The 26,676-nt window shown below is 45.0% G+C and overlaps 2 protein-coding genes and 1 non-coding gene across 7 annotated transcripts in view; 1 reads left to right on the top strand and 2 right to left on the bottom strand.

Annotated features, from left to right (window-relative positions):
- Positions 1 to 26,676, bottom strand: part of PACSIN2 (protein kinase C and casein kinase substrate in neurons 2) — a 130,885-nt gene that overhangs the window by 38,733 nt on the left and 65,476 nt on the right. For all 5 annotated transcript variants that reach the window (XM_057741334.1, XM_057741335.1, XM_057741336.1 and 2 more), the window contains exon 2: positions 505 to 643. In XM_057741334.1, coding sequence (XP_057597317.1) covers positions 505 to 564 — 60 coding nt within the window. In that variant the 5' untranslated portion in view covers positions 565 to 643. The remainder of the gene's footprint in view (positions 1 to 504; positions 644 to 26,676) is intronic.
- On the bottom strand, positions 4,377 to 4,449 carry TRNAR-CCU (transfer RNA arginine (anticodon CCU)). The gene has a single exon. It is a non-coding gene; the product is annotated as a tRNA-Arg (tRNA).
- LOC130856655 (glutaredoxin-related protein 5, mitochondrial-like) lies at positions 21,090 to 22,008 on the top strand. Its single transcript, XM_057741338.1, has one exon. It carries the CDS (start codon positions 21,090 to 21,092, stop codon positions 21,552 to 21,554), a length of 465 nt encoding a protein of 154 aa, XP_057597321.1. The 3' UTR covers positions 21,555 to 22,008.

The raw sequence follows: 26,676 nt of genomic DNA, 5'->3' as shown, positions 1-26,676 counted from the left end.
ACAAAAGAATCTGATTAGGAAAGGAATTCCTCACAGGCACAGACTGAGAAGAAGATGCTCCAATGAGCTCAAGGGCAGTGTGTTCAGCCCTCTGGCCACTTGCCTGCACTGTCCAACATGATGTCACATCACCGCCATCCACTTTTCTATACAAAACTCAAAAGCAACCGTACTTCTCAGGCCAAGCCCAGGAATTAGTGTATATCACTCCAAGTCATGTCATGGCTAAATGTGGAAAGGAAGCTCTGAGAATGGACAAATTGACAAGACCTAAACTAAAACCTCTAACCTCTTTTGTTATCAAACTTTCTAGCAATTAAGTTTATCACCTTCACTGAGAGCTAAGCCATACCTGCTGCTGCCTAGATGTGACCACAAATGCCTGTCTGGTTTTGGGGGTATGTTCATCTCATCCCCCCAGTCCCAGCCAAAAAAAGGGGTATGGGGTGTCAGGCATGATTGGCTTGGTCTCTGCATTCATCTAGAAGAAATCACAGGCATTACCTCCCAGAAGCTGTCGCTGGACACTTCGACTCCAACGGAATCATCATAAGTGACAGACATGTCTTCAAAGGGTGACAGAGCAGCAGGGAATGCTTAAATTCAGAGGTCAGCTTCAGATGCTCAAAATCCGTAGACAAACCTATAAAAGAAAAACATATCATTGTGGGTTTTAAATTCCCAAGGTAAAAAAGCAAGCCATCTCCATTTCACAACTTCCATTTCCATTACTGCCTTCAGTACAGAACAGTCTAAAATGTTTCCTTTTGGTGGGAGAAAGTCAATAAACTCTAATACACTTGGCACTGACATAACATGTATATATTACATGCATGTGTGTGTGTGTATTTCAAAGCAACAGGTAAACCTTTTCAACATCTTACTGAGGAGCTCAAAGAGCTTTCTGCAAACAGTCCATGTACTCAGATCAACAGATTGATAACCTTAATTGGCCTCATCCCTTGGAGAAAGGGACAGAGAACATGTGAGCAGAACACGCAAAAGCAGAGACCCTGCATCTCTGGGCTCGCCCTGTTCCCGCTGGTCCTACTCATCCGACAGGACTAGGACCAGGGCGACATGTGAGTGGAAACGATCCACCTTCAACACCTGACGCCGCTCTCCACAGGGTTTCCACAATGCTTCGCTTGTGTTGGGTGCAGTCTCCCCTCCCCATGACTGGCTCATCTCAGCCACTGATGCCCTGGAGTCAGCTTATTCTGACACAGCCTGCGTGAGGGTCAGCTAGAAAGAGTCAAGTTCCAAATCCAAGCAAGGGTAACGGGGCGATTATCTCCCCTGCTAGAGGGAAGATGCTGAAGGACCCCTGCTACATTCACCAGCACCAATCACGTTCACGGAGTGACCTGTCCACGATCAGGTGAGATTCCCTGACATCTTAGTGCAAAAGTGACGCCACCCTCCTTTATATCACCCTGCATTCACACCACATAGCTAGAGATCTGACACTTTCCTAACTACCCCAGTCAGGAGTCCAAAGCCTCAGCTTAGCGATGGAAGGGAGAAGGTAGGGCAGGGTGGGCAGAGTGATCTACACTGCTACACTTACAAGGTGCAAGACTTTGTTCTAGGTACTTTCCCACACGTTATCACACTTAATCCTCGTGACTCTCTTTGAAACAGGCTAGAAGCAGAGTAAGCAACACGGGCTGCCTGGGCTCTAATCCCAGACCCGTTACTCAGTAGCTGGGCAATGGTGGGCAATGACTGCAGTCGGCTCACCTACCTGCGCGCGTGTCGTTTAGAGTTGCTTCCAATACAGAACCGGCTCCCCCACACGGATTCTCAGCTCTTATTCCCCACCTCCCCACTTACACGTTCTCCAAGCTTATATATGAATGTCATGATCTAAGTAAATGTCATGATCTAAGTAAAATGAAATCAGGAAGACCAATCTCTTTCTGTAAAATTGTGCAAGGCCTTCTGGGCCTGATATAAATGACTTTTGGAAACTCTGTGCCACCAGAGCTTGTAATAATTCAGAAATGATGACATTTTCCTTCTGAACCCTCAAAGCAGATCTTACACAGGGTCTCACTGAACTGTTCAGTCTCCTCTAAGAGTTAAAAGTCAGCAAAGACACTCAAAGTCCTAGAGAGGAAACTGAGGCAAGGCATAAAAACCAAGTACACATAGAAAGTGAAGATCTCCTGCCCAAGGAGTGAGTGAGATAACGTAGTTATGAAAGCCTAGGAGGGCGGCAATCAGGAGAGCTCAGGCTCACGAGCTCTACCACTGACGAGCTGGGTGTCCGTGGGAAAGCTGTTCTGTTTTCTGAGCCCCAGCTTCCTGAGCTGTGTTCTACCAGGTTTGGGCGATGGTTAGACGAGATGGTTCATGAAGGCCCCAGGATCTCAGGCTGTAGCCTGTGGCAGGGCCTCTGTCAGTGGGAGCCTCGTCCTGGGTCAACACCCTCGGCTCCAAGTGTCCTCGCTCCTACCTTCAGCTCCACATGACAGTCGTAAGGCAGGCAGGAAAACAAGAGAGGGCCTGGGGACCAGGGTCTGTACCACAGAGAAAACCCAACTCTTATTAAAGCACTGGTTGACCTGAAAATTCATCTCTGACATTCACAGAGTAACACCTCTGTCGGGGGTGTGGGGGGACGGAGGGTGCGTTTGAGGTCAGCCCACAGTCGCCCAAGCAGAATTCTCAACTGGCAACTCCCAAGGTCCCCCTTTCCAGCCCTGCAGTAGGGGTTCTGCTCAACTGTCCACCCCCGTACCAACCTCAGTGATCCTGGTCTCTCCTGGCCCTCTCCTCCCTCTCCGATAACCTCCTTTCCTTCTCCCCATCACTGGCATGCCCCACGGTCCATTCTTGAGCTTCTTCCTGTACCTCCCAGCAATGTTCCATACTCTCCTGTGACTCCAAAGGTCACCAATATGTGGGAAGCAGCAGCACTTCCTCCCAGAGTCAGCCTCTCAATAAAATAAGGATAAGGATATTTTCCTCACAGGATAGAAGGATCAGAGACAGGGAATCAAAGTCACGGGCATACAGCTGACACCTTAGAACCAGCAGCCATTGCTCTTAAAATCACCACCCAGCCAACCACCAAAAGGTAGTGAGAAATGCCAGTGACTGGGGCTGGATTTGCTTTTTGTTTTCCCGTGACTGTTGCTACTGGGATAAGCGCTTATCCGAGGCTTCCCCTAGCACCCTGAGACTCTCAGCAGCCCTCCTTCACTCAGCAGTGGGGAGGCCAGTCATCACCTACTGCCTGGGAAGACTTTCTCACGAGCCAGACACTGCACTAAGTGCTCTGCACGTGCTAGCAATCTGCAAGGGTGCTGGCCCAGGATGAGCTTCCGTTGAGGGAGGCCCTGCCGTGGGCTGTGAGCTGGGGCCCTGGGGCCTTCCTTTAATCCTCATGACAACCCTCTGAGGGCACTGTTAGCATCATGTTCCCTTATTAAAGGGATACTGAGTCACAGAAAGGGTAAGGAGCTTGCCCAAGTGGTGGAGTTCGGATCTGCATAAAGGCAGGTTCGCACCAGCCATGCTCTTAACCACTCACTGACAGTAACTACCTCAGTGCTGAGCTTCTAGAACATAAAATGAGAAAAACAAAACACTTGCTGCTGTTCCTTTCCAAGTGACTCCTAAAGTCCAGTCCTCACGGACAGTCTGCTGATCTTAGCCTTCAGATGTGTGTGAGTCGTGACACTGATTTTAATCTGATTTCCCTCACTAATGTCCTATATAAATTATGTGTTGCCCTATGTCCTACCTTTTCATTCCTTAATGGTGTCATCTGTTGCATAGTCTTAATTTTAATACAGTCTAACTTACCAATATTTTCTATTATAATTAGTGCTTTTTATGTCCTGTTTAAGAAGTCTTTTCTTATGCTGAGTTCATAAAGATATTCATTTACCTTTATTATCTTTTAAATGGTTTTGTTTTGGTTGGTTTTTACTTTTCACACCCAGAAATTTTTTTTGTATGTGATATGATACACAAGTTTCATTTTTTTTCCATATGGATATTCAACTGTTCCACCATGATTTGTTAAAAAGAGCTTCTTTACTTCCCTATTCTGCAGCGCCACCACTGTCCACAGACGTGTGGATCCTTACGTAGGCTCCCTATTCTGTGTTCTGTCTGTCCTCATGACAATACCACATTGTCTTAATTACCACAATCTTATTAGAATTCTTGGTATATAGCAGAAGTCCTCTGACTTTGTTCTTCAAGAGTGGCTTGGCTATGCTTGGCCCTATGTATGCATGCACGTATGTATGTATTTAGCTGTGCTGGGTCTTAGTTGCAGCACGTGGGATCTTTGTTGCCATGTGCAGGATCTTTTAGTTGTGGCATGTGCGCTCTTGGTTGTGGCATGCAGGCTCTGCTTCCCTGACCAGGAATCGAACCCGGGACCCCTGCATTAGGAGAGCGGAGTCTTAACCACTGGACCATCAGGGAAGTCCCATGGCCCTTTGCATTTCCATATACACCTTAAAATCTTGTTCAGTTCCAACCAACCAATTAACTCTGTTGGGATTTTGATCAGGATCTCACTGAATCCTCAAACCACTCCGAGATAATGAACCTCTTTACAATACTGAGTCTCCTAATCCATGGAATGTGTTGCATTTACTCAGGCCTTCTTTAATTTCTCCCAATATTGATCTATGCTCTTTTTACAGAGTTCATGCACACCTCTGGTTAGTGTATCACTCAGCATTTAATATGACATTGAGATTATAAATAGCATCTTTAAAGTTTTTTCACTTTGTTTATTGTTAACATATACAGCAACAGACTTTTGTATATTTACCATGTATCCAGCACTGCACTATTTATTTCCTTTTTTTGTACTTATTATTTCTAATTATCTATAAATTCATTTGGATGACTATACACACATTCATATCATATTCAAATAATGACAGTTTTATTTCTTCTTTTCCAATTCTTAGGGCTTTTATTTCTTTTCCTTAGTTTTTTTTGCACTGGAGAGGACTCCCAATACAATGTAGAGATCATTTCTGGTCTCAAAGATAAAGTATTCAACATCTCACCATTAAGTACAATGTTTGCTGTAGGATTTTTTAAAATATCACTTTTCAAGTTAAGAAAGGTTCCTTCTAATACAATTTGACTAAAAGCTTTTATCACAAATGGATGTTTGTGTAAGATTGGCTTTATTTTTCCTTAAATGTTTCACAGAATTTGTCAGTGAAATAATCTGGGCCTGGAGTTTTCTTTAAGAGGTTTTAATCACAGATTCTAGTTAAAAAGTAGAAGACTATTCACATATTTTCTATTTCTTTGTGATGATTTTGTAAAGTTGTGGTTTTCTAGAGAATCCAGTTCATTTTTTCAAATATATTAGCATAAAACTGTTCACATTATCCTCTTATGATCATTTTAAAGACTGAAAGATCTGTAGTAACGTCCCCCTTTCCATTCTTGACATTAGGTTTTTGTGCCTTTTCTCTTGATCAGTCTCATCAGAGGTTTATTGATTTTTATCCTTTTTTCTTTTCTTTTTTTTTTTTTGGTTGCATCGGGTAGCTTGGGGGATCTTAGTTTCCTGATCAAGGATTGAACTGGGGCCCCGGCAGTAAGAGTACCAAGTCCTAACCACTGGACTGTCAAGGAGTTCCCCAAAGAAGCAATTTTTAGCTTGCTTGCTTGCTTTCAGGTGCCTATTGATTATCTGTCTTCTTTTTCCTTGGTTTCTTCCCTTTATTATTTCCTTCCTTCTACCATCTTTGGGTTGAAGTTGTTCTTTTTCTAACTTCTGGAAATGAAAGCTTAGTTCTTTAATTTTCAGCCTTTCGTCTTTTCTAGTGTATGCATTTATAACACATTCGTGGTCCTGTGTGTGTGTCCTGGGTAGACAGTAGGCCCTCAAAAGATGCTTGCTGAATACATTCTAAGAGGCATGCTGCAGGAATCCAGGCATGACTGAGGTGGAGGAAACGGTTCCCAGATCTCTGCATTCCAGTGATTTCTGCCACTGATGTATGTAAACACCCTGAGTCAGAGCCATTCCCAAACGGTGCTCAGAGTCTCAGAGGTTAACTGAGGCTGCCAAGGGTGCCCTTGGTCCAGGCTGGGAGCTGGCATAACATCTTTCCTCCCCTCTGGGCCTGATAACAGATGTATCAGGTAAACAAAAGGTACAAATTACATAAGTACATTCAGCTGTCCCTTAATGCCCTTAATTTGTTCCAAGAAGTAGGAAGAGAACAGGTCATTCGGCTAAAAGGCTGTTCCTATAAAGGAAGCACATTCCAAGAGAAGGCACACGTTGCTCGTCTCCCTGAGAGTCAGTCTTGGGAGAAGCTGTCCCTAGTCTGTGTGACTGCAGAAGGCAGCACAGAAGGAAGGTGTCCTCACTGCTGCGCACACACCACGCTGGCCTGGCCTGTGCTGCCCTGCAGGCCCCATTGTGAGCACACACCGGATTTACGCTTTGTTCCTCCTGCATTATCCAGGGTGGGAAATTCTTCATTCATTAGAAGTGATTACAATTTCTTCTAAGCAACTCTTTGGCCTGGAGTGAAGGGAGGTTCAATCCTTAAGTAAGGATTGGATTTACCCATTCATTCTACAAACAGATATTTTAGTACTTACTGTGTGCCAGGCACTCTCCTAAGCCCTGGGATGGAGCAGTGTACAAGACAGACATGGTCCCTGCCTGCCTGTGCCTGACATCCTAATAGGGCAGACTGACACACAGTACAGTGAAAACAGCCACGAGTGTGAAAAGGGCTAGAACAGAGATAAATTAGGTGCTGTGAGAGAGTGGAGGGAAGAGCGGAGGGAAGGGCTTGTGAAGACAGAATGGTCCTTGTGAAGGCAGGAGGACTCAAGGTGGATAGCAAGTGGGTGTATTAAGGACAGGGGAGGGGCCTTTCCAGCAAGGGGAGGCCCCAGGGAACAATGGTCACTGTAACAGCCCCCGGAGCGCAGGAGCCCACAGGCTTGCCTGAGGCAGCACTGAGGACTCCAGGGAGGAATGGTTTGGCATCACAGATAAAATTCATGCCTTAAGTGCTTGTAAGATCCGCTGTTGACAACCAAACAGGTTTATGCATAGTCTCCACACCTGTCCCTACCTGCAGGACCTTGCAACACGTGATACATGTAACCAAAGAGCAACACCTAGCCTTTGACCCAACTATTTCTTCTAAAACTTTTCCTACAGATGAACTCACCCGAGGATCAAAGGTAGGTATTCACTGTGGCATTGTTTTCAGTGGCAAGAAAAATAAGACACTGAAAACCACTTCATTGTCCATCAAGTATCAAAAGTGCTGACACACCTCCGGAGTGGCTCACAGGGAGCCAGAGGGGAGAGGGCAGGGAACTGTGTGCACAGACACGTCAACGACACACTGGTGTTCCCGCATATCAAGCGGAATCCGTGGGTTGTCGATGGTAGATACAGTCTGATCCCACTGGTGTTAAAACATGATGGGTACCCACCAAAGTGTGCCAATGCACGGGAAGTCCCAGCGGGGTCTCAGACTTGGGCGGGGCGGGGGGGGGGTGCGGGTGGGCTTTCACATTTCACCTCATCACCTTTTAAACTATTTGAAAATGTTGACTATCACCACGTAATACTTTTAGGATACAGCAACTAGTTAATAAAAAACACCCTACTTTGTTTCGTGAACGACCAGTGCTGGAATGAAGGAGGGGGCCCTCTGTACCATATGATGGCACCACAGCTTCGGGAGAGGACTGACCACCCCCTCTTCAAGCCCCACCAGCTCTGTCTGCCAGGGGGTCCCAACCCCCCCGGCACCTCTCAGCTGTGTGACTGCAGCCGTCTCCAACGGTGTCCTGGCTCAACGCCCCTCCCCCCCCGCCCTGCCCCCCTCGAGGGGCATTCTCAGAGGTATTCTCTCTTCTCCACACAGTGACCCTTTCAAAACCCACGTCAGACCACAGAGCAGCCACTCCATAAAAACTTGCTGGATGAATTCAGGATGAGAAAAGCTGAATTGAAAAGCCTGGGTAGTTTGGATTCATACAGACTACAGATCCACAGGTGGAAAATAACTGGGGCATTTATGTGAAGATGTTTTAACTGCAGTGGTTAGAATTCTTTTATAAACACTACTGCACACGCTAAACTAAACCACAACTGGGTTTAGCAACCTTCGTGGGGGACGCGTGGCTCAGTCCCAGGCTGTCCACCACCAGCCGCACAGGAAGCCCTTTTCCCGATCAGCCCCGGGCCTGACCACCACGGGGGCCCACAAGCTCCTGGGTCCTCTCTGCCTCCAGCCTCAGCTCATGCTATTCCTGTATGTCCAGTCAGTCCCTCCTGAGAAAGGACGGGGTTTCCTGCTTCTCTCTGGCCCTCAAGCCACCTCCCACACGGCCGGTGCTCAGGAAGTTAAGGCCTGAGGTAATACACTCCTTTGCACCATTAGCAAAGCAGGAATACTTTTTTTTTTTTTTTTAATTTATTTTATTTTTTTATTTTTTTGGGGGTACACCAGGTTCAATCAACTGTTTTTATACACATATCCCCATATTCCCTCCCTTCCTTGACGCCCCCCCCTCGAGTCCCCCCCACCCTTTTTAACGGCTCAAATGTCCGGCACAGCCTATTTTGTTTCAGTGATTTCATCTGGAAAAGTGAACACTCCTCAAAGGAAGAGATAGAGATCAGCAAATAAAGTGACATATCTCTGCAACATTGTGTAGTGCGTTTACTTCAACAATGGTAAACAGCTTGTGCGTTGCAAGACGCTCCGTTTTAAAGGCTGCTGCCTCCGAGGGAAGCACACTGAGGCCATAGCTCGGCAAGTCCCAGGCCCCAGACGGGGTGGGGAGGGTCCTCCAGAAGCACCTACCAGGGTGGGCAGTGTGGGCTGGACACACTCAAAGATACAGTACTCCTGGAGATTAAAAACAGTCAGCATCTTAGAGATAGAGCTCGGTGTTGCTGTGAAAACCACCTCCTGAAACTAGTAGAGGATTCGCAGCCACGTGATGGTACAGAACTACCTGCTGCAAACTGAAGTAAGAGCTGGTGAGAGGAAGGGGAATTTCAAGAACTCTATTAGGACACAAAGCCATTCTGCCAAAAACAAACACAGCTCAAACCCTGGAATACTACAGTTCAGAAAAGAAGACCAACGAGTGGGGGTAAAAACACAACACATCTTATTTTGTTCAGTCAACTCTACAGGGCCTCTTCCTCCCACAAAAAAAAATCATGTTGGGTTAGGTTAAAGAAAAACAAATTTTTCTAAACAGGGAAGCTATTCCATATATCTAATGTGGCACTGCTTTGGTTCAGCACAACATCAGTTCCAAAGCAGGTGTGTTCCCACTCAAGTGTGACAACCTGGCTTCCATAGCTTTGCTCACTTAACCCGCCCTGTACTGCTAAGCCCGTGACAGTTTCAAGTCCAAATGTCTACTGTTTTGGCTACCGCAGGGCTGTCAAAACCAATGAGAGCTCCTCGCGGCAGGGCTCTGTTCCTGCAGCCTTCATTCTCACTACTCAGCCCTTTCTTCTCCTGTCATCTACTGTCTGTCTTTGCTGCAATCACGGCAAGCAAGCCATCCTGTGGTCTGATTTTGCAGTTGCATAATGAGCATTTCCCCTCTTGTCCGTGCTGTCTCCTCGCCGCTCCTAACGGCTGTATAACATCACGTCGTGGTCCTACACTACCACACCAGGCCCTCCCAGTCAGACCATAAGGGTCTGGGTCTTTCCCAGTCAGAGCCAAGACTGGGGGAATGTCACAGTACATGCAGCTTCCTACTCTGTCCAGTTACTTCACTGGGGCCTCTGGGCTCACACATTCAAACAACATTTGGTGAACCTCTCAAATATAGTTTATTTATTTTTCAAATAAATTTATTTATTTATTTATTTATTGGCTGCATTGGGTCTTTGTTGCTGTGCCTGGGCTTTCTCTAGTCGCGGCAAGCAGAGGCTACTCTTCATGGCGGTTCTCGGGCTTCTCACTGTGATGGCTTCTCTTATTGTGAAGCACGGGCTCTAGGCGCTCGGGCCTCAGTAGTTGTGGCACGTGGGCTTAGTAGTTGTGGCTTTCAGGCTCTAGAGCACAGGCTCAGTAGTTGTGTCGCACAGGCTTAGCTGCTCTGAGATGTGGGATTTTCCTGGACCAGGGATCGAACCAGTGTCCCTTGCATTGGCAGGCAGATTCTTAACCACTGCGTCACCAGGAAAGTCCCTCAAATACATTTTAAAAAGCAACAGTTCAATCTGACATCCTCAATCTATATTTAAGGGGGAGATTACACACCCATGAGAAAGGATGGAAAGACACCCTGAGAGGCACAGGAGAGAAAAATGACCCCAAAACACACCTTGGCCTTTGGGGTCTTACTTGTTTCACACAATGAATCTGAGGATATTTTAGGAGATGAAACAGCACCGACAATATTACACATGAATAAGAAATGGATAGAAAAGGGAAAAGAAAAGAACAAGCTCATGTGAAAAGGAGACTTCAGCTATAGTGGGGTCAAACAAACCTCATCACAGCTTCTAATTCTCACTTGGTAAATACAGAAGTCAGGTTGGCTGGGGTTTTTTGTTTGTTTTTTAAAAACTTCAAGTAAATAAACATTTATGAAACTTTAAACATGAAATTCCTTTGATGTATACATTTTCAGAGTGTTCAGGACTCACTCCATTCGACCTGGACACCTGTTATTCACACACAGGTATCCTGGTGGGCCCATGTCCTTTAATCTTAGTGGGATGTTGTGAATGTCTGAACACAATTAATTCCCCCCAAGAGACAGCGATGGTTGTGGGTAATCAGTCTGGTTTAGGGAATCACTGGGTATACCTTACTGGGAATGCCAATTTTTAAATAAATATACACACAGATATTCATATACCTCAAATAAACAAATGAACCTGATAAAGCTACACTGAACATAATTTAATTTTTGAAGATTCAGAAGTCACGTTTTACTCTTACAAAGGGCTCTCAGGGCCAGAGTTTGGAAAACTCACTCCAAATCTGCCACTACACAGCTGTGGGACCTGGGGTATTTTCTCAGCATCCCACTACCTTCACCTAGAGTGTGGGATTAAGCAAACTCTTAGATTTCTCTGAGTTTAAAATGTTTTAAAAGGACCTCCCACTGGCAAAGGATTATAGGAGAATTTGAGTGGCTTCAAGCCAAGTCATCATGAATAAGGTCATTTGCAGTAACTCTCACTGCTGCAAAGTACTTTCCTATTTTATCAGATCTGACCCTTACAGCCACCCTGTGAGGCCCCCAGAGTTCAGGTCTGAACTCATTTTCAGGGGCTCCCTGTGAAACAAGCTCTGGTCAATGGAAAGCCCATGCTTCTGATCATGTCCACATCACAGATATTGCCGGACGATACTGGTGACACAGGATGTCACCTGTTCTACGCACCTGTACATATAAATGCTAAAGTTTAAAGGGAACACCAATAACAATTAACTTGTGCATTTTACAAAATGGGTAAAAAGAGGCATGACTATCCGTAATCACAGCCTCCTGCATTGTGGCAGGCACTCTAACCCTGGGTCCCAGGGCTTCCCACTGAAGACCCTTGTCAGTGGCTGCTGGGAGGTCAGACACGGTGACAACTCTGACAGGCTCTCTAGAGGATGACCTGCTCCTGACTCAGACAGTGCAGCAGAGTCACCCACCTACCAGGCCTCAAGGCCCACTTTTGTCACCCCCAGGGCTCCGAGGACAGCTTAGACCTTCCAGGCCCTTGCACCTCCCTTCACATTATCCCTTCTCCCTGGAACTGCCTCCCAGATGATTGTCAAGATACTAATTATTCTTCAAGGTCAAGATCGAATACCAACTTCTCCACGAAGCCTTCCTTTATTTGCAGTCAACATTAAGCTTTGCTGTCTGACCTACCCTGAGTACTGTGCTCCTCTCTCACAGGACTCATTCCACTTGACCCTACATGGTGCTAGTCATCCACGTATCTCTCTACCATGCGACAGGATCCTTGAGGGCAGGGACTACATGGTACTTATTTTTGTAACCCAATCCAAGCACAAAGTTAGTTGTACTGAATATGAGAGCCCTACATTTTTTCATTTTGACTGTGAGATGACTGGGAACTGAGCTGTGCTCATCACAAGACAGGGGAAGTCGGGGTCCCTGACTCTGTGGTGTGCCCACCAACCGCTAGGATGCCACCTCTGGGCTTTAGGTGTGAGAGAAAACTTGTCTCTTCTGCCCACAGTTGCACAGCCCAAACACACAACACAGCACCAGGGCTCATCACCGCCAGTCCCACTCTGGTCCCAGCACACTGCTGGCCCTCGGGTCCTCACGTCTCACAGAGCCCAGCCTGGGTGAGACACCCCAAGAAGTTCATGAGTACCCACATTCACACCATGTTAAATGAAGGGGAACACTATTGAATAAATGAATTTTAAAAGTGACCATCTTTCTTACTTTTAAATTCATTGAATTGTTTAAAAAATGCATTTGGAGGGACTTCCCTGGTGGCGCAGTGGTTAAGAATCTGCCTGCCAATGCAGGGGACATGAGTTCGAGCCCAGGTCCAGGAAGATCCCACATGCTGTGGAGCAACTAAGTCTGTGCGCCACAACTACTGAGCCCATGTGCCACAACTACTGGAGCCTGTATGCCTAGAGCCCATGCGCCTAGAGCCCGTGCTCTGCAACAAGAGAAACCACTGCACTGAGAAGCCCACGCACGACAATGAAGAGTAGCCCCCATTCGCCACAACTAGAGAAAGCCCGTGTGCAGCAATGAAGACCCGACACAGTCAAAAATAAATTAATTTTTAAAAATGTATTTGGAAATATGAAAGTAGGTCACCTATTAAAATAATAAACACCATACTGATAAAAACAAAAAACCACCTCCATGATTTGGGTCATCCACTCTCAATCTGGTTTGGGAAAATTTAAGAATTACAAAATGAAAGCTTTTGATAGTTCAGGTTCAAAAGTAAATTTATCATCCTAAGTGAAGTAAGCCAGACAAAGAAAGACAAATATCATATGATATCACTTACATGTGGAATCTTTAAAAATGATACAAATGAACTTATTTACAAAACAGAAACAGACTCACAGACTTAGAAAACAAACTTGTGGTTACCAGAGGGGAAAGGTAGGGGGAGGGGTAAATTAGGAGGTTGGGATTGACAGATACACATTATTATATATAAAACAGATAATCAACAAGGACCTACTAAATAGCACAGGGAACTCTACTCAATACTCTGTAATAATCTATATGCAAAAAGACTGAAAAAGAATAGATATATGTATATGTATAACGGAATCACTTTGCTGTACACCTGAAACTAACACAACATTATAAATCAACTAAATTCCAATATAAAATAAAAATTAAAAAAATAAAAGTAAATCTAACTTTGAAGTAACTGTATTTTATTTCTTACTGATATTCCTAACCTTAGAGACAGATGCTAAATGTATAGTATAATGGTTTTTCATGAGATGTTAGATGAGCTTGAACTCTTAAATTTGAACTAATATTCAAGTTCCTAGTATATTATGTTCTTTGTAACTTAAATGTATTTACATGTGCTTCCTTGACTAAAAGAATGAAAATATTAAGCAAATGAAAGTAATAATTTTAGAAACATCACTACTAAGGCTGCAGCAGATGCAGCAAAGGCATTAACAGCAGAAGAATCCTTGGGGAAAGGTGGGGGTGGGGAAGATGGGGGTGAGAGGGGGCACAGGCCACCTCGGTTTCAGAGGGCTAAACAGCATGGGAGGGTGCCCACCGTGAAACAGGAACAGCGAGGAAGGAAGGAGGAACTGGTGGAGGAAGGAAGGAGGAACTGGTGTCACACTTCTATACAAAAATCCCCGTGTGGTTTAATCTTGATGAGTTCCTCATAGCTTGTAATCTTCCAGCTGCCGGCTATTCTGAGAGCTATTTTACACACTGCTGTATTAATAATTACATGTTTTAACTGACAGGACCACGCAGAGATCATTTCATCATCATTATTACTCTTAGCAACCAGAGTGCATTTACTTACACAACACCTCTCCTCAAAAGAGCCCAGAAAACGTCACAGGATCCCAAATCAATAGGAATGCAGGTGGTTTTAATAACTCTAAAATTTCAAAGCTAAAATGAAAACAAAAGTTTAATGTTTTTCCAAGTAACTCCAATGTTAGGTAGAACAGAAAATCCATCCTCACGTTCAATTTCTAGTCTCCTCAGGACAACCTTCTAAGATACTTAAATCCTGTCACTTCCCTGCCCCAAACCCATCGCGCTCAGAGCTAAACCCTAACTCCTCACTTTTGCTACGAGCCCCATCACAATCGGGCCCTTGCCTGCCCCTTTAGCTGATCTCCCCCACGGGCGGAGCCTGTTCCGATTCAGCCAAGATTACTTTCCCGCTGTTTCTCGAACACATTAAGCTCATCTCGGCCTCAGAGCCTTTGTACGTGCGGTTCCTTCTCCTTAGAATGCTCTTCCTGGAGATAAGTGCGTGGCCAGCTCCCTGACACCAAAGGAGCCTCTGTCCTCACCATCCGCTCTCACCCAGCCCCACCTCCCACCACCATCACCTCTGTAAGATCTATAAGATCTTTACAATAATCTACTGCTGTTAGTAATTTCATTCATGAAGCCATACAGTGACATCTCTTGGATTACACAAGAAAGAAAAAAAGACTAGTCTCTCAGATTATTAACCACAAATGTTTCTTGAAATGAGAGCAAAACTTAATTTCTCAGTGATTCTTTAAAAGTCAATTATCTTACAATGGCCAGCTTGTACAATCACTCAGTCGGAAGCCCTTCCCATCAGGAGCCTCCCAGGCAGCCTTCAGTGCACCCAGAACCACATTTTATTTTGTTTTTGTTGTTCGAAAGCGTTCCTCTCTGAATCAGTGGAAGCAGCTATGTTAGTAACCAAAGGTCCAGTCAGTAATACCACACTTTAAATTCTCAAGTATTAGGAATTTCTCTATCACTGAGTCAGCATTTATATTTATAGTAGAATTTGAAAATGTTTGGCCATGAATCCCTCATAATAAGCCCCAGACACAGGCCAGAACCTACTCTGATACTAGGAAAACCTGGTTATCCCTGAAAAATGGAAGAGGTCAAAAACTTTAAGAGATTGGAAACAAACTACCTCTACAATTCCATATTGCTCTGGGACTTCCTCTAAATCCTGAACAGTCCTTTAAGAAATACATTCTCAAGCTCCCCTGGTGGCACAGTGGTTAAGAATCTGCCTGCCAATGTGGGGGACATTGGTTTGATCCCTGGGCCAGGAAGATCCCACATACCTCAGAGCAACTAAGCCCATGTGCCACAACTACTAAGCCTGCACTCTAGAGCCCATGAGTCACAACTACTGAGTCCGTGTGCTGCAACTACTGAAGCCCACTCGCCTAGAGCCTGTGCTCCGCAACAAGAGAAGCCACTGCACTGAGAAGCCCGTGGCCCCACAACGAAAAGTAGCCCTTGCTCGCCACAACTAGAGAAAGCCCCTGCTCAGGAATGAACACCCGAGGAAGCCAAAAATAAATAAATACATAAATAAATTTTTTTAAAAAGACATACATTCTCAAAGCAATGAAACGCAGAAAAGTATCTCCTTGAATAGTCCTGAATGCCAGGAAGAGAGGGCAAGGCAAACTTCACCAGTGACTGCCAGAACCAGCACTATTTTTCTTTTGACTGCAAAATCTTAAAACAAGAGACCTTCCCAAAGTGGAAGCCTCAGTCAAGTCCAAAAATAAACAAATAAACAAATAACAGCAAGAGAAGAAACACACACTCATGCTTAAGGGGAACCAAGAACTAAGTCTGTTGATGTTTGGACCAAAACCAAGTGCCATCACTTTCCAAGCAAAGGCGGCAGTCTGTCCATCCTGTACCCTCACTATGGGACCTAAAGGGGAAGTGGCTCCACACAGATGCCACCAGTCCCCTGCTCAGACAGCCAATGCGCATCCCCTAATAATCTCCACCCACTCTACCCATTGCAAGGTCCTTCACAGAACCAAACCTTCTCTCTCCCCAATGTCTGTAGTGGGAAAAACAGCTAACTTTTCCAATCTGGAGAAAAATGCTATTGCAGCTGGAGAAACATTCTTGGATATCATGAATAAGATATTCTGATTCTAAGGAATTTTAAATTTGATACTAAAGTGTGTGAAAGTATGAACAAGCGGATTTGAGGAAATATTATGGAGCCATGGTAACAGAAACCACGGAAGAAACTCCAGTTGCACAGAGCTGTTTAAAAATAAACCGGATACTAAAATACCAGCAAAAAGCTACAATGACTCACACTGTTCTCCTCAAATACTTATGAGAACAGCCAGTTCTTTGACAGTCTTCCAGGCATTTTCCCTATTGGAGAAACGTGAGACAAAGAAAGTGAAAAGAAGCTTTGAAATTTTTCTCTAATTTTACCAGCAACTTGATATGAATAGGACCTTATAGGCTTTAAAGTTTGAAGGGAGTATGGAAATGTACATTCATGCAGAGAGAACTGTTTTGAGGCTTTTAATAAAAGCCAAACTAATTCAAAAACAACCAAGGCCCCAGAGTGCACTACACGAAGTGCTCAAATACTAGTTAATGGGGTAGAGAACTGCAGCACAACTTCTATCATCAACGTACAACCTTTCGGGGCATCTTGTGTGTGTGTGCCCACTTTCTCCCTTTCTTCACTTGCATGAACACCCCACCTCTCTGCCTTGGACCCCATCTCCACTGCATGTCCTTCAACTACACGTACACACCTTTTAACGTGGGAACTGCACTTGGAGGACCCTCTCCGGCCCACACACAGAATGAACCCACAGGTCTCAGGCCTGGCGCCCCACACGTGCCAGCGCAGTGCCGCCGGACACTGTCCTTCCTCATCGACTCCTACTCACCCTGCAAGGGCCAGTTTGAGTGTCATCTTCTCTGAGGGGCCCCTCCACCATGCCGATGACCCTCTGTCCACCACTGTCCCAGTGTAATTCCTCCAGGGAGCTACGATTTGGCTGCTAGAACTCTATCTCCACAGACTCTTAGCTCCTGGGGGTAACCTGGTGCCTGTCACAGTACCTGTGGCTACTCAGCGACAGTCTCTGAAGGAAGAAATGGAGCCAGGGAAGGAGCGCATCTCTCAGGAACCCTGAGTCCCGCATGTCTGGGCCATATTCCTCATCAGTCAGGACCCAGTTCCTCCCTGCTCCCCTCCCCCAGCCCTACTCACCAAATTTCTTCTCTACTTCTCCCATGAAAACAATGATTCCCCTGCCAAAATGCCACTCTTTCACATGCCCAAAGATCTGTTTTGGACATACTACATATGCACCTACAAGTCTGTCTGGAGTCAGAGCACCACAAAAATTTGTTTGTGAAACAGCTTTGCTGCCAACTGGTAAACAGTTTCAATGAAGTAACTGTACTTAGCCGATCCCTTAAAATTCACTGTTTGTTCAGGACTAATTTTTTTTTTTAAATAATTACCAACCTTGACTTCTTTTTTTTTTAATTAGTTTATTTTTTATTTATTTTATTGGCTGTGTTGAGTCTTTGTTGCTGTGCACGGGCTTTCTTCAGTTGCAGTGAGTGGGGGATACTCTCCCTTGTGGTGCGCGGGCTCCTCATTGCCGTGGCTTCTCTTGCTGTGGAGCATAGGCTCTAGGCGTGTGGGCTTCAGTAGTTGCAGCACATGGGCTCAAATACTGTGGCTCACGGGCTCTAAAGCACAGGCTCAATAGTTGTGGCGCACGCGCTTAGTTGATCCGTGGCACGTGGGATCTTCCTGGAGCAGGGATCAAACCCATGTCCCTTGCAGTGGCAGGTGGATTCTTAACCACTGTGCCATCTAGGAAGCCCCTAGGACTAATTTTTTAATCTTTCGCAATATAAATTATTTATCAAGTCCCACAATCACTGTAATGTCAATTTGGTTTGTTACCAAAAGCCCAGAAGAACCACCCAAACACACACTGGTTTTGAGCCATGGAAAAAGTGTTGCCCACAGAGACAAAAGTCAACTTGAGAACGTGCTCACAGCAAGAAAATGGAACACAGCAAGCCAGTGGAAACAGGTGACCGACCAGCAGCAACACCAAACAGCACCAGGTTTGGACAGCAGGCTCTAGATGCTCCCCACCACAGCTGAGCAGGAGGCTCCCTGTGCCTCCCATGAGGGGCTTCAGGGGTGTCTCTGAGAGCACTGGCTGGGAACAGGACTGGCCCAACCATCTGGGTCTGACTAGTCGTGTGCATCGAGCAAATCACATTACCATTCTGTGCCTCTGGCTTTCCACTCATAAAGCAAACACCCTGCAGACTTTCTTAATGAGGACTAGCTTAGGTAATGCAACCAAGTGCTTGTCTCTCATGTGGCAAACAATAAATGCTGGTTCCCTTCCCTGGCTCTGGTGCAAATCTAATGAGATGGAACAGAATGACCTTGGTCTCAGCACAAGACTCCCTGGGCCTTCGGTTTCCCTGTTCATAAAGTAGGTGATCTTTAAGTTCTGCGTAGACTCTAACATGCTAAGGGGAGCTGGGGACTGCAGGCAAAGGATGGATGCAGCTGGCGTTGGCTCAAAATTTTAAGTGAAAATGTGTATTATGCATTTTGTTTCAAAACAAGAAATGATTTTTTAATAAATCGAAGCAATCAAAAGGAGGTTTTTTAAAAATTAATTAGCATATATCCATTGGGATGCACTGGTAATCTATCCACCCTACTGCTTTTATTTTCCATTCTTTCCACATCCATAGTCACACGATGTGCTAGGGAATCTAACAGGATATGGAGCAGACAAAAATCTCTCTACCCTCATGGAGTTTATGCTCTAGTACACATGACTGACGAAAATAAACCACATGGTAGCAGCTACGCAGAGAAATAAAGCAAGGAAGACGGATGAGGGTGGAGGTGGACAGGAGACTGTATTTTAAGTAGGGTGGCTAGAGCAGGTCTCAATGAAAAGGTGACACCTGAGACAAAATGTGAAGGAGGAGCCATGAGGACCTCTAGTGGGAAGGCCCCCAGCAAAAGGAAGATCACATATGATGGCATGGAAGGCCCGCCTGGTGTGTCTGAGAAACAGCGAAACGGCTCCCGAAGTACTTCCCAGGGAGGGATGATGGTGGCGGAGGCCACTCAGACAGCAGCAGAAACAATGATGCATGAGTTCTGAAAGAATACTGAGGGTTAAACAAAACAGCCTCATCCTTTCAACTTCTACCCTACCACGACATCTACCCCGACTCCCTGACCAGGTTTCCGGGCTCAAACATTCGATAAACAAGTGCCCAGCAGCAATCGTACCCTGTGTATCCCTGAGCTCAGCTCTCCCCGACCCAGACTTTCTCAAGGCTCACTGCAGATAAGGAGCGGGGACGTGGGCCCCGAGCCCCTTCCGCTGAAGCCACATAGCTCCGAGAAGCAGGAAAGTCCAGCACCCCTGCGGGTCCCACAGTGTTGGGGGCGGCCAGCAGCACAGACATGAGCCGGGCCAGCTTCTCCTCCCCACCAAGCAATCCTGGACCTCCACCTCCAGAAGGCTCAGTCTACCACTTAGTACTTCACAGTGAGACTGGGAGGTAAGAAGTCTTGCCTGTTCTGCACAGCAGACTATTCCCAAGATGAGTTCCTCACCACCCCGACCCACACGTGCAGAGTAAAACAAAATCATCTTGCTGAATGCTAGATTCAAGCTGACAATCCGGAAAACCAATGCCATTTTAACTAGCAGAATGTAAAATGTCTTTGAAGCATACCAAACGGTCACTTCAGGTAAGTTTAGAGGAGATTTTTGAAATCACTCACTTTGGACCCGCACAAGGAGTTTAATTTCTAAACTGTTTTCTGGACTCACAAAGCAGCAGAAGGTATGAATAGTGAATACTCAGCCGTGAGTTCCTAAAGCCTGAGAATGAAAATTAAGATGGTTCTATAGATCCAGAGAAAGGTGTGTCTATTTATTTTATCTTTACAATTGGCCTGAAGAAGAAAGTAAAGCCCCAGATGCAGAAAAAGCTTAACAAAGCCTCCACCTTTGGGATAGGCAAGGAGGTGTTAAAAGGCTTGACCTCTCCTTTCCGATTACCTCACAGGAAATGAACTCAAATCTTAAAGTGAGCTGTTCTATCACACAGCAGGCTTCAGAAGCAGTTAGGCAAGTTCTCTCGGAAGGGCTCACCAAGTATGGACTGTGTGTCAAGGACCACACCAAGCAGAGGGTGTACAAACACGCATGGCCCCGAACAGGCCACTTGGCAATTTCCCGGTGTCCTTCAGGCTCCGCCGTTTCCTCCAGACAGGCTAGCCAGGTCAGCACTCCCGCCACACACCATCTGCATAGGCTCACAAAGGTCTGTCTCCTACATTACCTCGGATTCCACAGGGGAAGGACTCTGCCCTCTTTATCTATGTATAATCCAAAACAGGTGCTCAAGAAATGAGACAGGACCACAAGGTGAAGGGAAGAGCAGGGGAGAGAGGAGGTGCTGTCTGAGCTGGATCTTGAAGGTTAGAGAAGGTAACAGATTTTCTATGCAAGAAATTAGCATTAAAAAATTTAGTGTTAAAAAATACTAGATTTGGAGTCATGCAGTCACCCTTAAAATGACTGTTTCGCGCCTGGTGGCTTTTACATCCTGATAGCTGAAAGAAAACAAGTGATGGCCAGTCCCCTGCTCATTTCCTGATGGCTTTTCATGTTCTGCGTAATAACTGTCTTAGGTTACAGAGAATCGGCAGCAAAGGTAGGATGGGACTCCAAGTCACCTGGCCTTGGTCCAGCCTATCAGCTGTTAGTTCACCCACATGATTTCATGAAGAGCTGGAGCAAACAGAACTTAGATATGTCCCCAAAACTCATTTTTCTTATGTAATGGAAACATGTCAGCTGACTGGTCCGTGCCTTGGACTGATTTCTGCGGTGATACTTTTTTAGACCTCTGGTTGGCAAGCACCCTGGGAACGTGGAGACTCAGGCTGAAGATTTCCCTAAGCTAGATACTGAGTTGATGCTCCATAGGTTTAAAAATAGAAAAAGTTACTTTAAAAATGACACATTTTCGAGCGCGCGGGGATGAGCGGGTCCCTGGGCCGGGCGGCGGCGGCTCTGCTCCGCTGGGGGCGCGGTGCGGGCGGCGGCCTGCTGGGCCCGGGAGTGCGGGCGTCAGGCTCGGGCGGCAGCGGCTCTTCGGAGCACCTGGACGCGCTGGTGAAGAAGGACAAGGTGGTGGTCTTCCTCAAGGGGACGCCGGAGCAGCCCCAGTGCGGCTTCAGCAACGCCGTGGTGCAGATCCTGCGGCTGCACGGCGTCCGCGACCACGCGGCCTACAACGTGCTGGACGACCCCCAGCTCCGGCAAGGCATTAAAGACTATTCCAAATGGCCCACCATCCCGCAAGTGTACCTCAATGGAGAGTTTGTGGGGGGCTGTGACATTCTTCTGCAGATGCACCAGAACGGGGACCTGGTGGAAGAACTGAAAAAGCTGGGGATCCGCTCCGCCCTCTTAGATGAAAAGAAAGACCAAGACTCAAAGTGAGAGTGGCCCAGGCGAGGGAGCCACAGGTGTCAGAATCTCACCGCCAGAAAAGTCTTACTGATTCTGGTTTTCACTCTTCAGGTGACTGCTTGCACTGCTTCCTCCAGTTTGAAGCAGCTGGCTGATTTTAGCATGTCTGGTGTTTGGGCGAGGAGTATCCTGTCTTGAACCTAATCGTAACCACTGCACTGTCATGATCAACGTTGTGTGACGAGATTGCTGTAAACAAAATTCCTTCTTATGTTGTCCTTTGCTCTTTGCCTGATTCAGGAGTAAATCTAGAAGCTTTTGAATCATTGTTATTGTTCATGAGGCCTCTGCACATGTGTCAGTCTGCAAAGATAATATACCCCCTTCCCTGATTTTTTGTAACTCGTTCGGTTAAGAAAAATGGTGGACAAGGAAGAAAATAAGATAAGCGGGGCGTTTTTTTTTTTTTAAATAAACTGCCAACCCAGGGAAAAATTAAAAAATAAAAAAATAAAAATGACACATTTTCAAATCTACTCCCCTCCCCATAGCTCCTATGAGGAGCCAACCCCACAATGGGAATGGGACACGCCCCCCACGGGGCACTATTTTTATGAGAAATATACCCATGCTTTTAAGATTCGGGTGGGACTGCAATGTACAGTGAGACCACAGAGCCAGGAGACGCAGACTCTAGTGCTCGCTCTGGCTTTTACCTGCACACTTCACTTCCCAACGAGCCTCAGTTTCCTCATCTCCTAAAAGAGACACATTCCCTGCCCTGCCTAGCTCTCAGGCGATGGAAGGACTGTTAGAAATTGCTGCACAATCAGTATCACTGCATCTTGTGGTCAGTCCCTCTAGTCATTCGCTTATTTACCAATTAACCTATCTTGTGCACCTACTATGTTCAGGTTCAGGTCACATGAGCAAGATAAATCTCTTGACTTCACAGCGCTTGCATTTTAGTGGGTGGGAACTGCAAATCAGGTATGCCTTTATTAAAGGCATACCAGGCCTCTGATAAACTGCTGAATTTGAGAATGTTACACCTAGCACCAGACCCAATTACAGATTTCTAAAGCTGGATGTTATCCCTTGGCCCACTGCATTAGTGCAGCCTGTTACAGGGAAGCTCCGTGGAGGCTCAACTAGGACTGTGATCAGCATTACAAATGTTATCTATTACTATTATTGCATAGCCATTAAAGAAGAAAAACAAACTAAATGGAAAGAAAGAATGCTGGCATAAAGCCCCAAATTCCTTCGTAACTACTGAGCAATTAGGCCAGCATTTTACTCCAAAAATAGATTTTTATATTCTATGCAACAAAAGGAAAGAAACGCATGGCGAGGTAAATAGATTGTGATCGACTCGAGGCAACCCATGGCGTCTTCATCTCTGAATCTGCACATGACAGAGGAGCACTACGTGTCTACTGTCGAATAATAACCCGCTACCATTGGCGAGAATGAAGGCTACGGCAGAGAGCCTGTGGTGCTCCGGGGACCGTTCACACTTTTTAATACCCACGTGTCCTTTCACAGATTTAGAAGCTGAGTCACCATGGTCAGTGAGTTCAGTAGGAAGTGGTGTCACCAGAACGGAGCCCTAGGGACAGGGAAACTAACATGGCCTGGATGGAGATGGAGATCTGCCAGTCCTGTCCCTCCCCTTCAAGCTGGCAGCCCGCACCTCCCTCCTCCTGCTCCTCCCTTACTGTTGGGTTTTGTTTTTAATCCTGGAAGTCACAGTTTAGGAGGTTCAAAAAAAAAAAAATCGTGTCTACAAATGAAAAAAACCCGAACACATCTCAAGAAGAGACAAAGGAATGATATTTGTCAGGAGAGGTTGTAGGAGGGGTAATGGTTTAAGTACCTGAAACTTTTGCTATTTTTTCAACACCTTTACTGAGATATAATTCATAAGCAATTCACCCATCTGACATGTACACAATGATTTTTAGTGTGTTCAGAGTTGTGTATCATGACCACAGTCAATTCTAGAACATTTCATCACCCCCAAAAGAAACTCTGTACCCCCACTCCCTCTCCTCCAGCACTTGGCAACCACTAATCGACTTGTCTCTATGGGTCTGCCTATTGTGGACATTTCATATAAATGGAATCATATGACGTGACCTTTTGTGATCATATGTGACCTTTTGTGACTAGCCTCTTCCACTTGGCACGATGTTTTCAAGGGTCATCCATGTTACAGCACACATCAGTGCCTCATTCCCTTTTGTTGCTGAGTGATCTTCCATTGTATAAATGCACCACAATTTGCTTATACATGACCAAGCTGATGGACATTTGGGTTTCTCCACTTTCTGGCTATTACAAATAATGCTGCTAGGAGAATTTAAGAACAAGTCTTTGTGTGGACATATGTTTTCATTTCTTTCAGGTACCTAGGTGTGGAATTGCCAGGTCATACAGTAACTCTTTTTTATGTTTAACCTTCTGAGGAGCTATTTTCCAAAGTTGGTTGTTTCCAACAGTCAGCCAGATTGTTTTCCACGCAGTTTTACACCCCCACCAGCACTGTATAAGGGCTCCAATTTCTCTACATACTCACCACCACCTGTTATTGTCTGTCTGTTTTATTACAACCATCACAGGGGTATGAAGTCCCTTTTCTTTGTGGTTTCAATTTGCATCTCCCTAATGACTAATGCTGTTGAGCATCTTTTCATGTGCTTATTGACTATTTGTACATCATCTCCAGAGAAATGCCTGTTCAGATCCTTTGTCCATTTTTAAACTGGGTTATTTGTCTTTTTATTGGTGAGTTTTAACTGCATTCTTTATATATTCTAGGTATGAGTCCTTTATCAGAGACAAGATTTGAAAAATATTTTCTCCCATTCTCCAAGCTATCTTTTCACTTTCTTGATAGCATCATTTGAAGTACAAATGTTTTAATTTTTATAAAGTCCAATTTATCTATTTTTTCTTTTGTTGTTTGTGTTTTGGTGTCATATCTAAGAAACTGTTGCCTCCATTGCAGGGGACACAGGTTCGATCCCTGCACCAGGAAGATACCACATGCCGCAGAGCAACTAAGCCCGTGCACCACAACTATTGAGCCTGCTCTTTAGAGCCCGTGCGCCACAACTATTGAGCCCATGTGCTGCAACTACTGAAGCCCACATGCCTAGAGCCTGTGCTCCGCAACGAGAAAAGCCACAGCAATGAGGAGCCCACACACCGCAACGAAGAGTAGCCCCCACTCGCCGCAACTAAAAAGAAAGCCCGCACACAGCAAGAGATCCAACACAGCCAACAAAATTAATTTATAAAAAAAGAAAAAGAAAAAAAAAAAAACTGTTCCCTATTCCAAGGTGACAGAGATTTATGCCTGTTTTATTCTAGGAGTTTTATAGATTTAGCTCTTTACATCTAGGTTTCTAATTTATTAAGAACTAAGTTTTGTATGCGGTGTGAAGTAGAAGTCCAAATTTATTCTTTTACATATAAATATCAAGTTGTCCCAGCACTATTTGTTGAAAAGACTATTCTTTCCTCCACTGAATTGGCTTGGCATCCTTGTCCAAAATCAACAGACCATAAATTTAAGGGTTTAGTTCTGTTCTCTAAATTCTATCCCATTGATCTATACGTCTATCCTATATGCCAATACCACACTGTCTTTTCTTTTTTTTGGCCACACCACATGGCTTATGGGATCTCAGTTCCCCAACCAGGGGTTGAATCCAGGCCATGCCAGTAAAAGCCTGGAATCCTACCCACTAGGCCACCAGGGAACTCCCCCAACAATGTCTTGAATACTGTAGATTTGTAGGAATTTTTCAAATCAGGAAGTGTGAGTGTTCCAATTTTGTTCTACTCTTTCAAAATTGTTTTGACTATTTTGGGTACTTTACTTTTTAATTTCCATGTAAACTTTAGAATCAGCTTGTCGATTTCTACCAAAAAAAATTAAAAAGGCCGCTGGGATTTTGATAGCGTTTCCATTGAATTTCATTTATTTATATATTTATTTTTTTATTTACTTACTTACTTATTTATTGTCACGCGCAGGCTTAGTTGCTCCGTGGCATGTGGGATCTTCCTGGAGCAGGGATCTAACCTATGTCCTCTGCACTGGCAGGTGGATTCTTAACCACTGTGCCACCTAGGAAGCCCCCATTGAATCTGTAGAGCAATTTGCAGAGTAGTGCCATCTTAACAAATGTTTTCAACTCATAGATATGGGATATCTTTCCATTTATTTAGGTCACCTTTAATTTCTTTCAAAAATGTCTTGTAGTTTTCAGTATAGATGTCTTATACTTCTTTTGTTAAATTTATTCTTAAATATTTTATTTTTTAATGCTATTATAAATGAAACTGTTTTCTTAATTTCATTTTTGGACTATTCATTGTTAGTTCATAGAAATACTATTATTTTTGTACATTGATCTTGTATGTTACAACCTTGCTAAACCTATATATTAGTTCTAATAGGTTTTTAGCGGATTCCTTAGGATTTCCTATACATAAGATCACGTTGGGACTTCCCTGGTGGCACAGTGGTAAAGAATCTGCCTGCCAATGTAGGGGACATGGGTTCAAGTCCTGGTCTGGGAAGATGCCACATGCCATGGAGCGACTAAGCCTGTGCACCACAACTACTGAGCCTGTGTGCCTCAACTACTGAAGCCTGCGCGCCCAGAGCCTGTGCTTTGCAACAAGAGAAGCCACCGCAATGAGAAGCCCACCTACTGCAACGAAGGGTAGCCTCTGTTTGCTGCAACTAGGGAAAGCCCGCACACAGCAATGAAGACCCAACACAGCCAATAAATAAATAAATAAATACATTTATTAAAAAAAAAAAAAAAAGATCACGTCATCTGTGAACAGAGATGGTTTTACTTTTTCTTTTCTGATTGATCTGTATATACATTTTACTTCTTTTCCTGGCCTAACTGCCCTGGCAAGCCTCCAGTACAGTGTAAACAGTAGTGGTGAGAGCAGGCATCATTATCATTTCAGTGTTTTACTCTGCAACCCTGTGAGTTTTCATTCATGCCTTTTATCAGGGCAAGGACGTTTCCTTCTATTCCTATTTTATTGAATGTTTTTATCATGAAGGGGTGTTGTACTGTTGTGTTTGGGGTTTTTTGGTGGGGTTTTTTGGGTTTTT

Source organism: Hippopotamus amphibius, chromosome 7 (genome assembly GCF_030028045.1).
Source record: "Hippopotamus amphibius kiboko isolate mHipAmp2 chromosome 7, mHipAmp2.hap2, whole genome shotgun sequence".
NCBI lineage: Eukaryota > Metazoa > Chordata > Mammalia > Artiodactyla > Hippopotamidae > Hippopotamus > Hippopotamus amphibius.
This window is presented reverse-complemented; position numbering and strand designations above follow the sequence as displayed.

Excerpts from the sequence above, each read along its gene's own strand:
- LOC130856655 (XM_057741338.1), top strand. The coding sequence starts at position 21,090 with ATGAGCGGGTCCCTGGGCCGGGCGGCGGCGGCTCTGCTCCGCTGGGGG.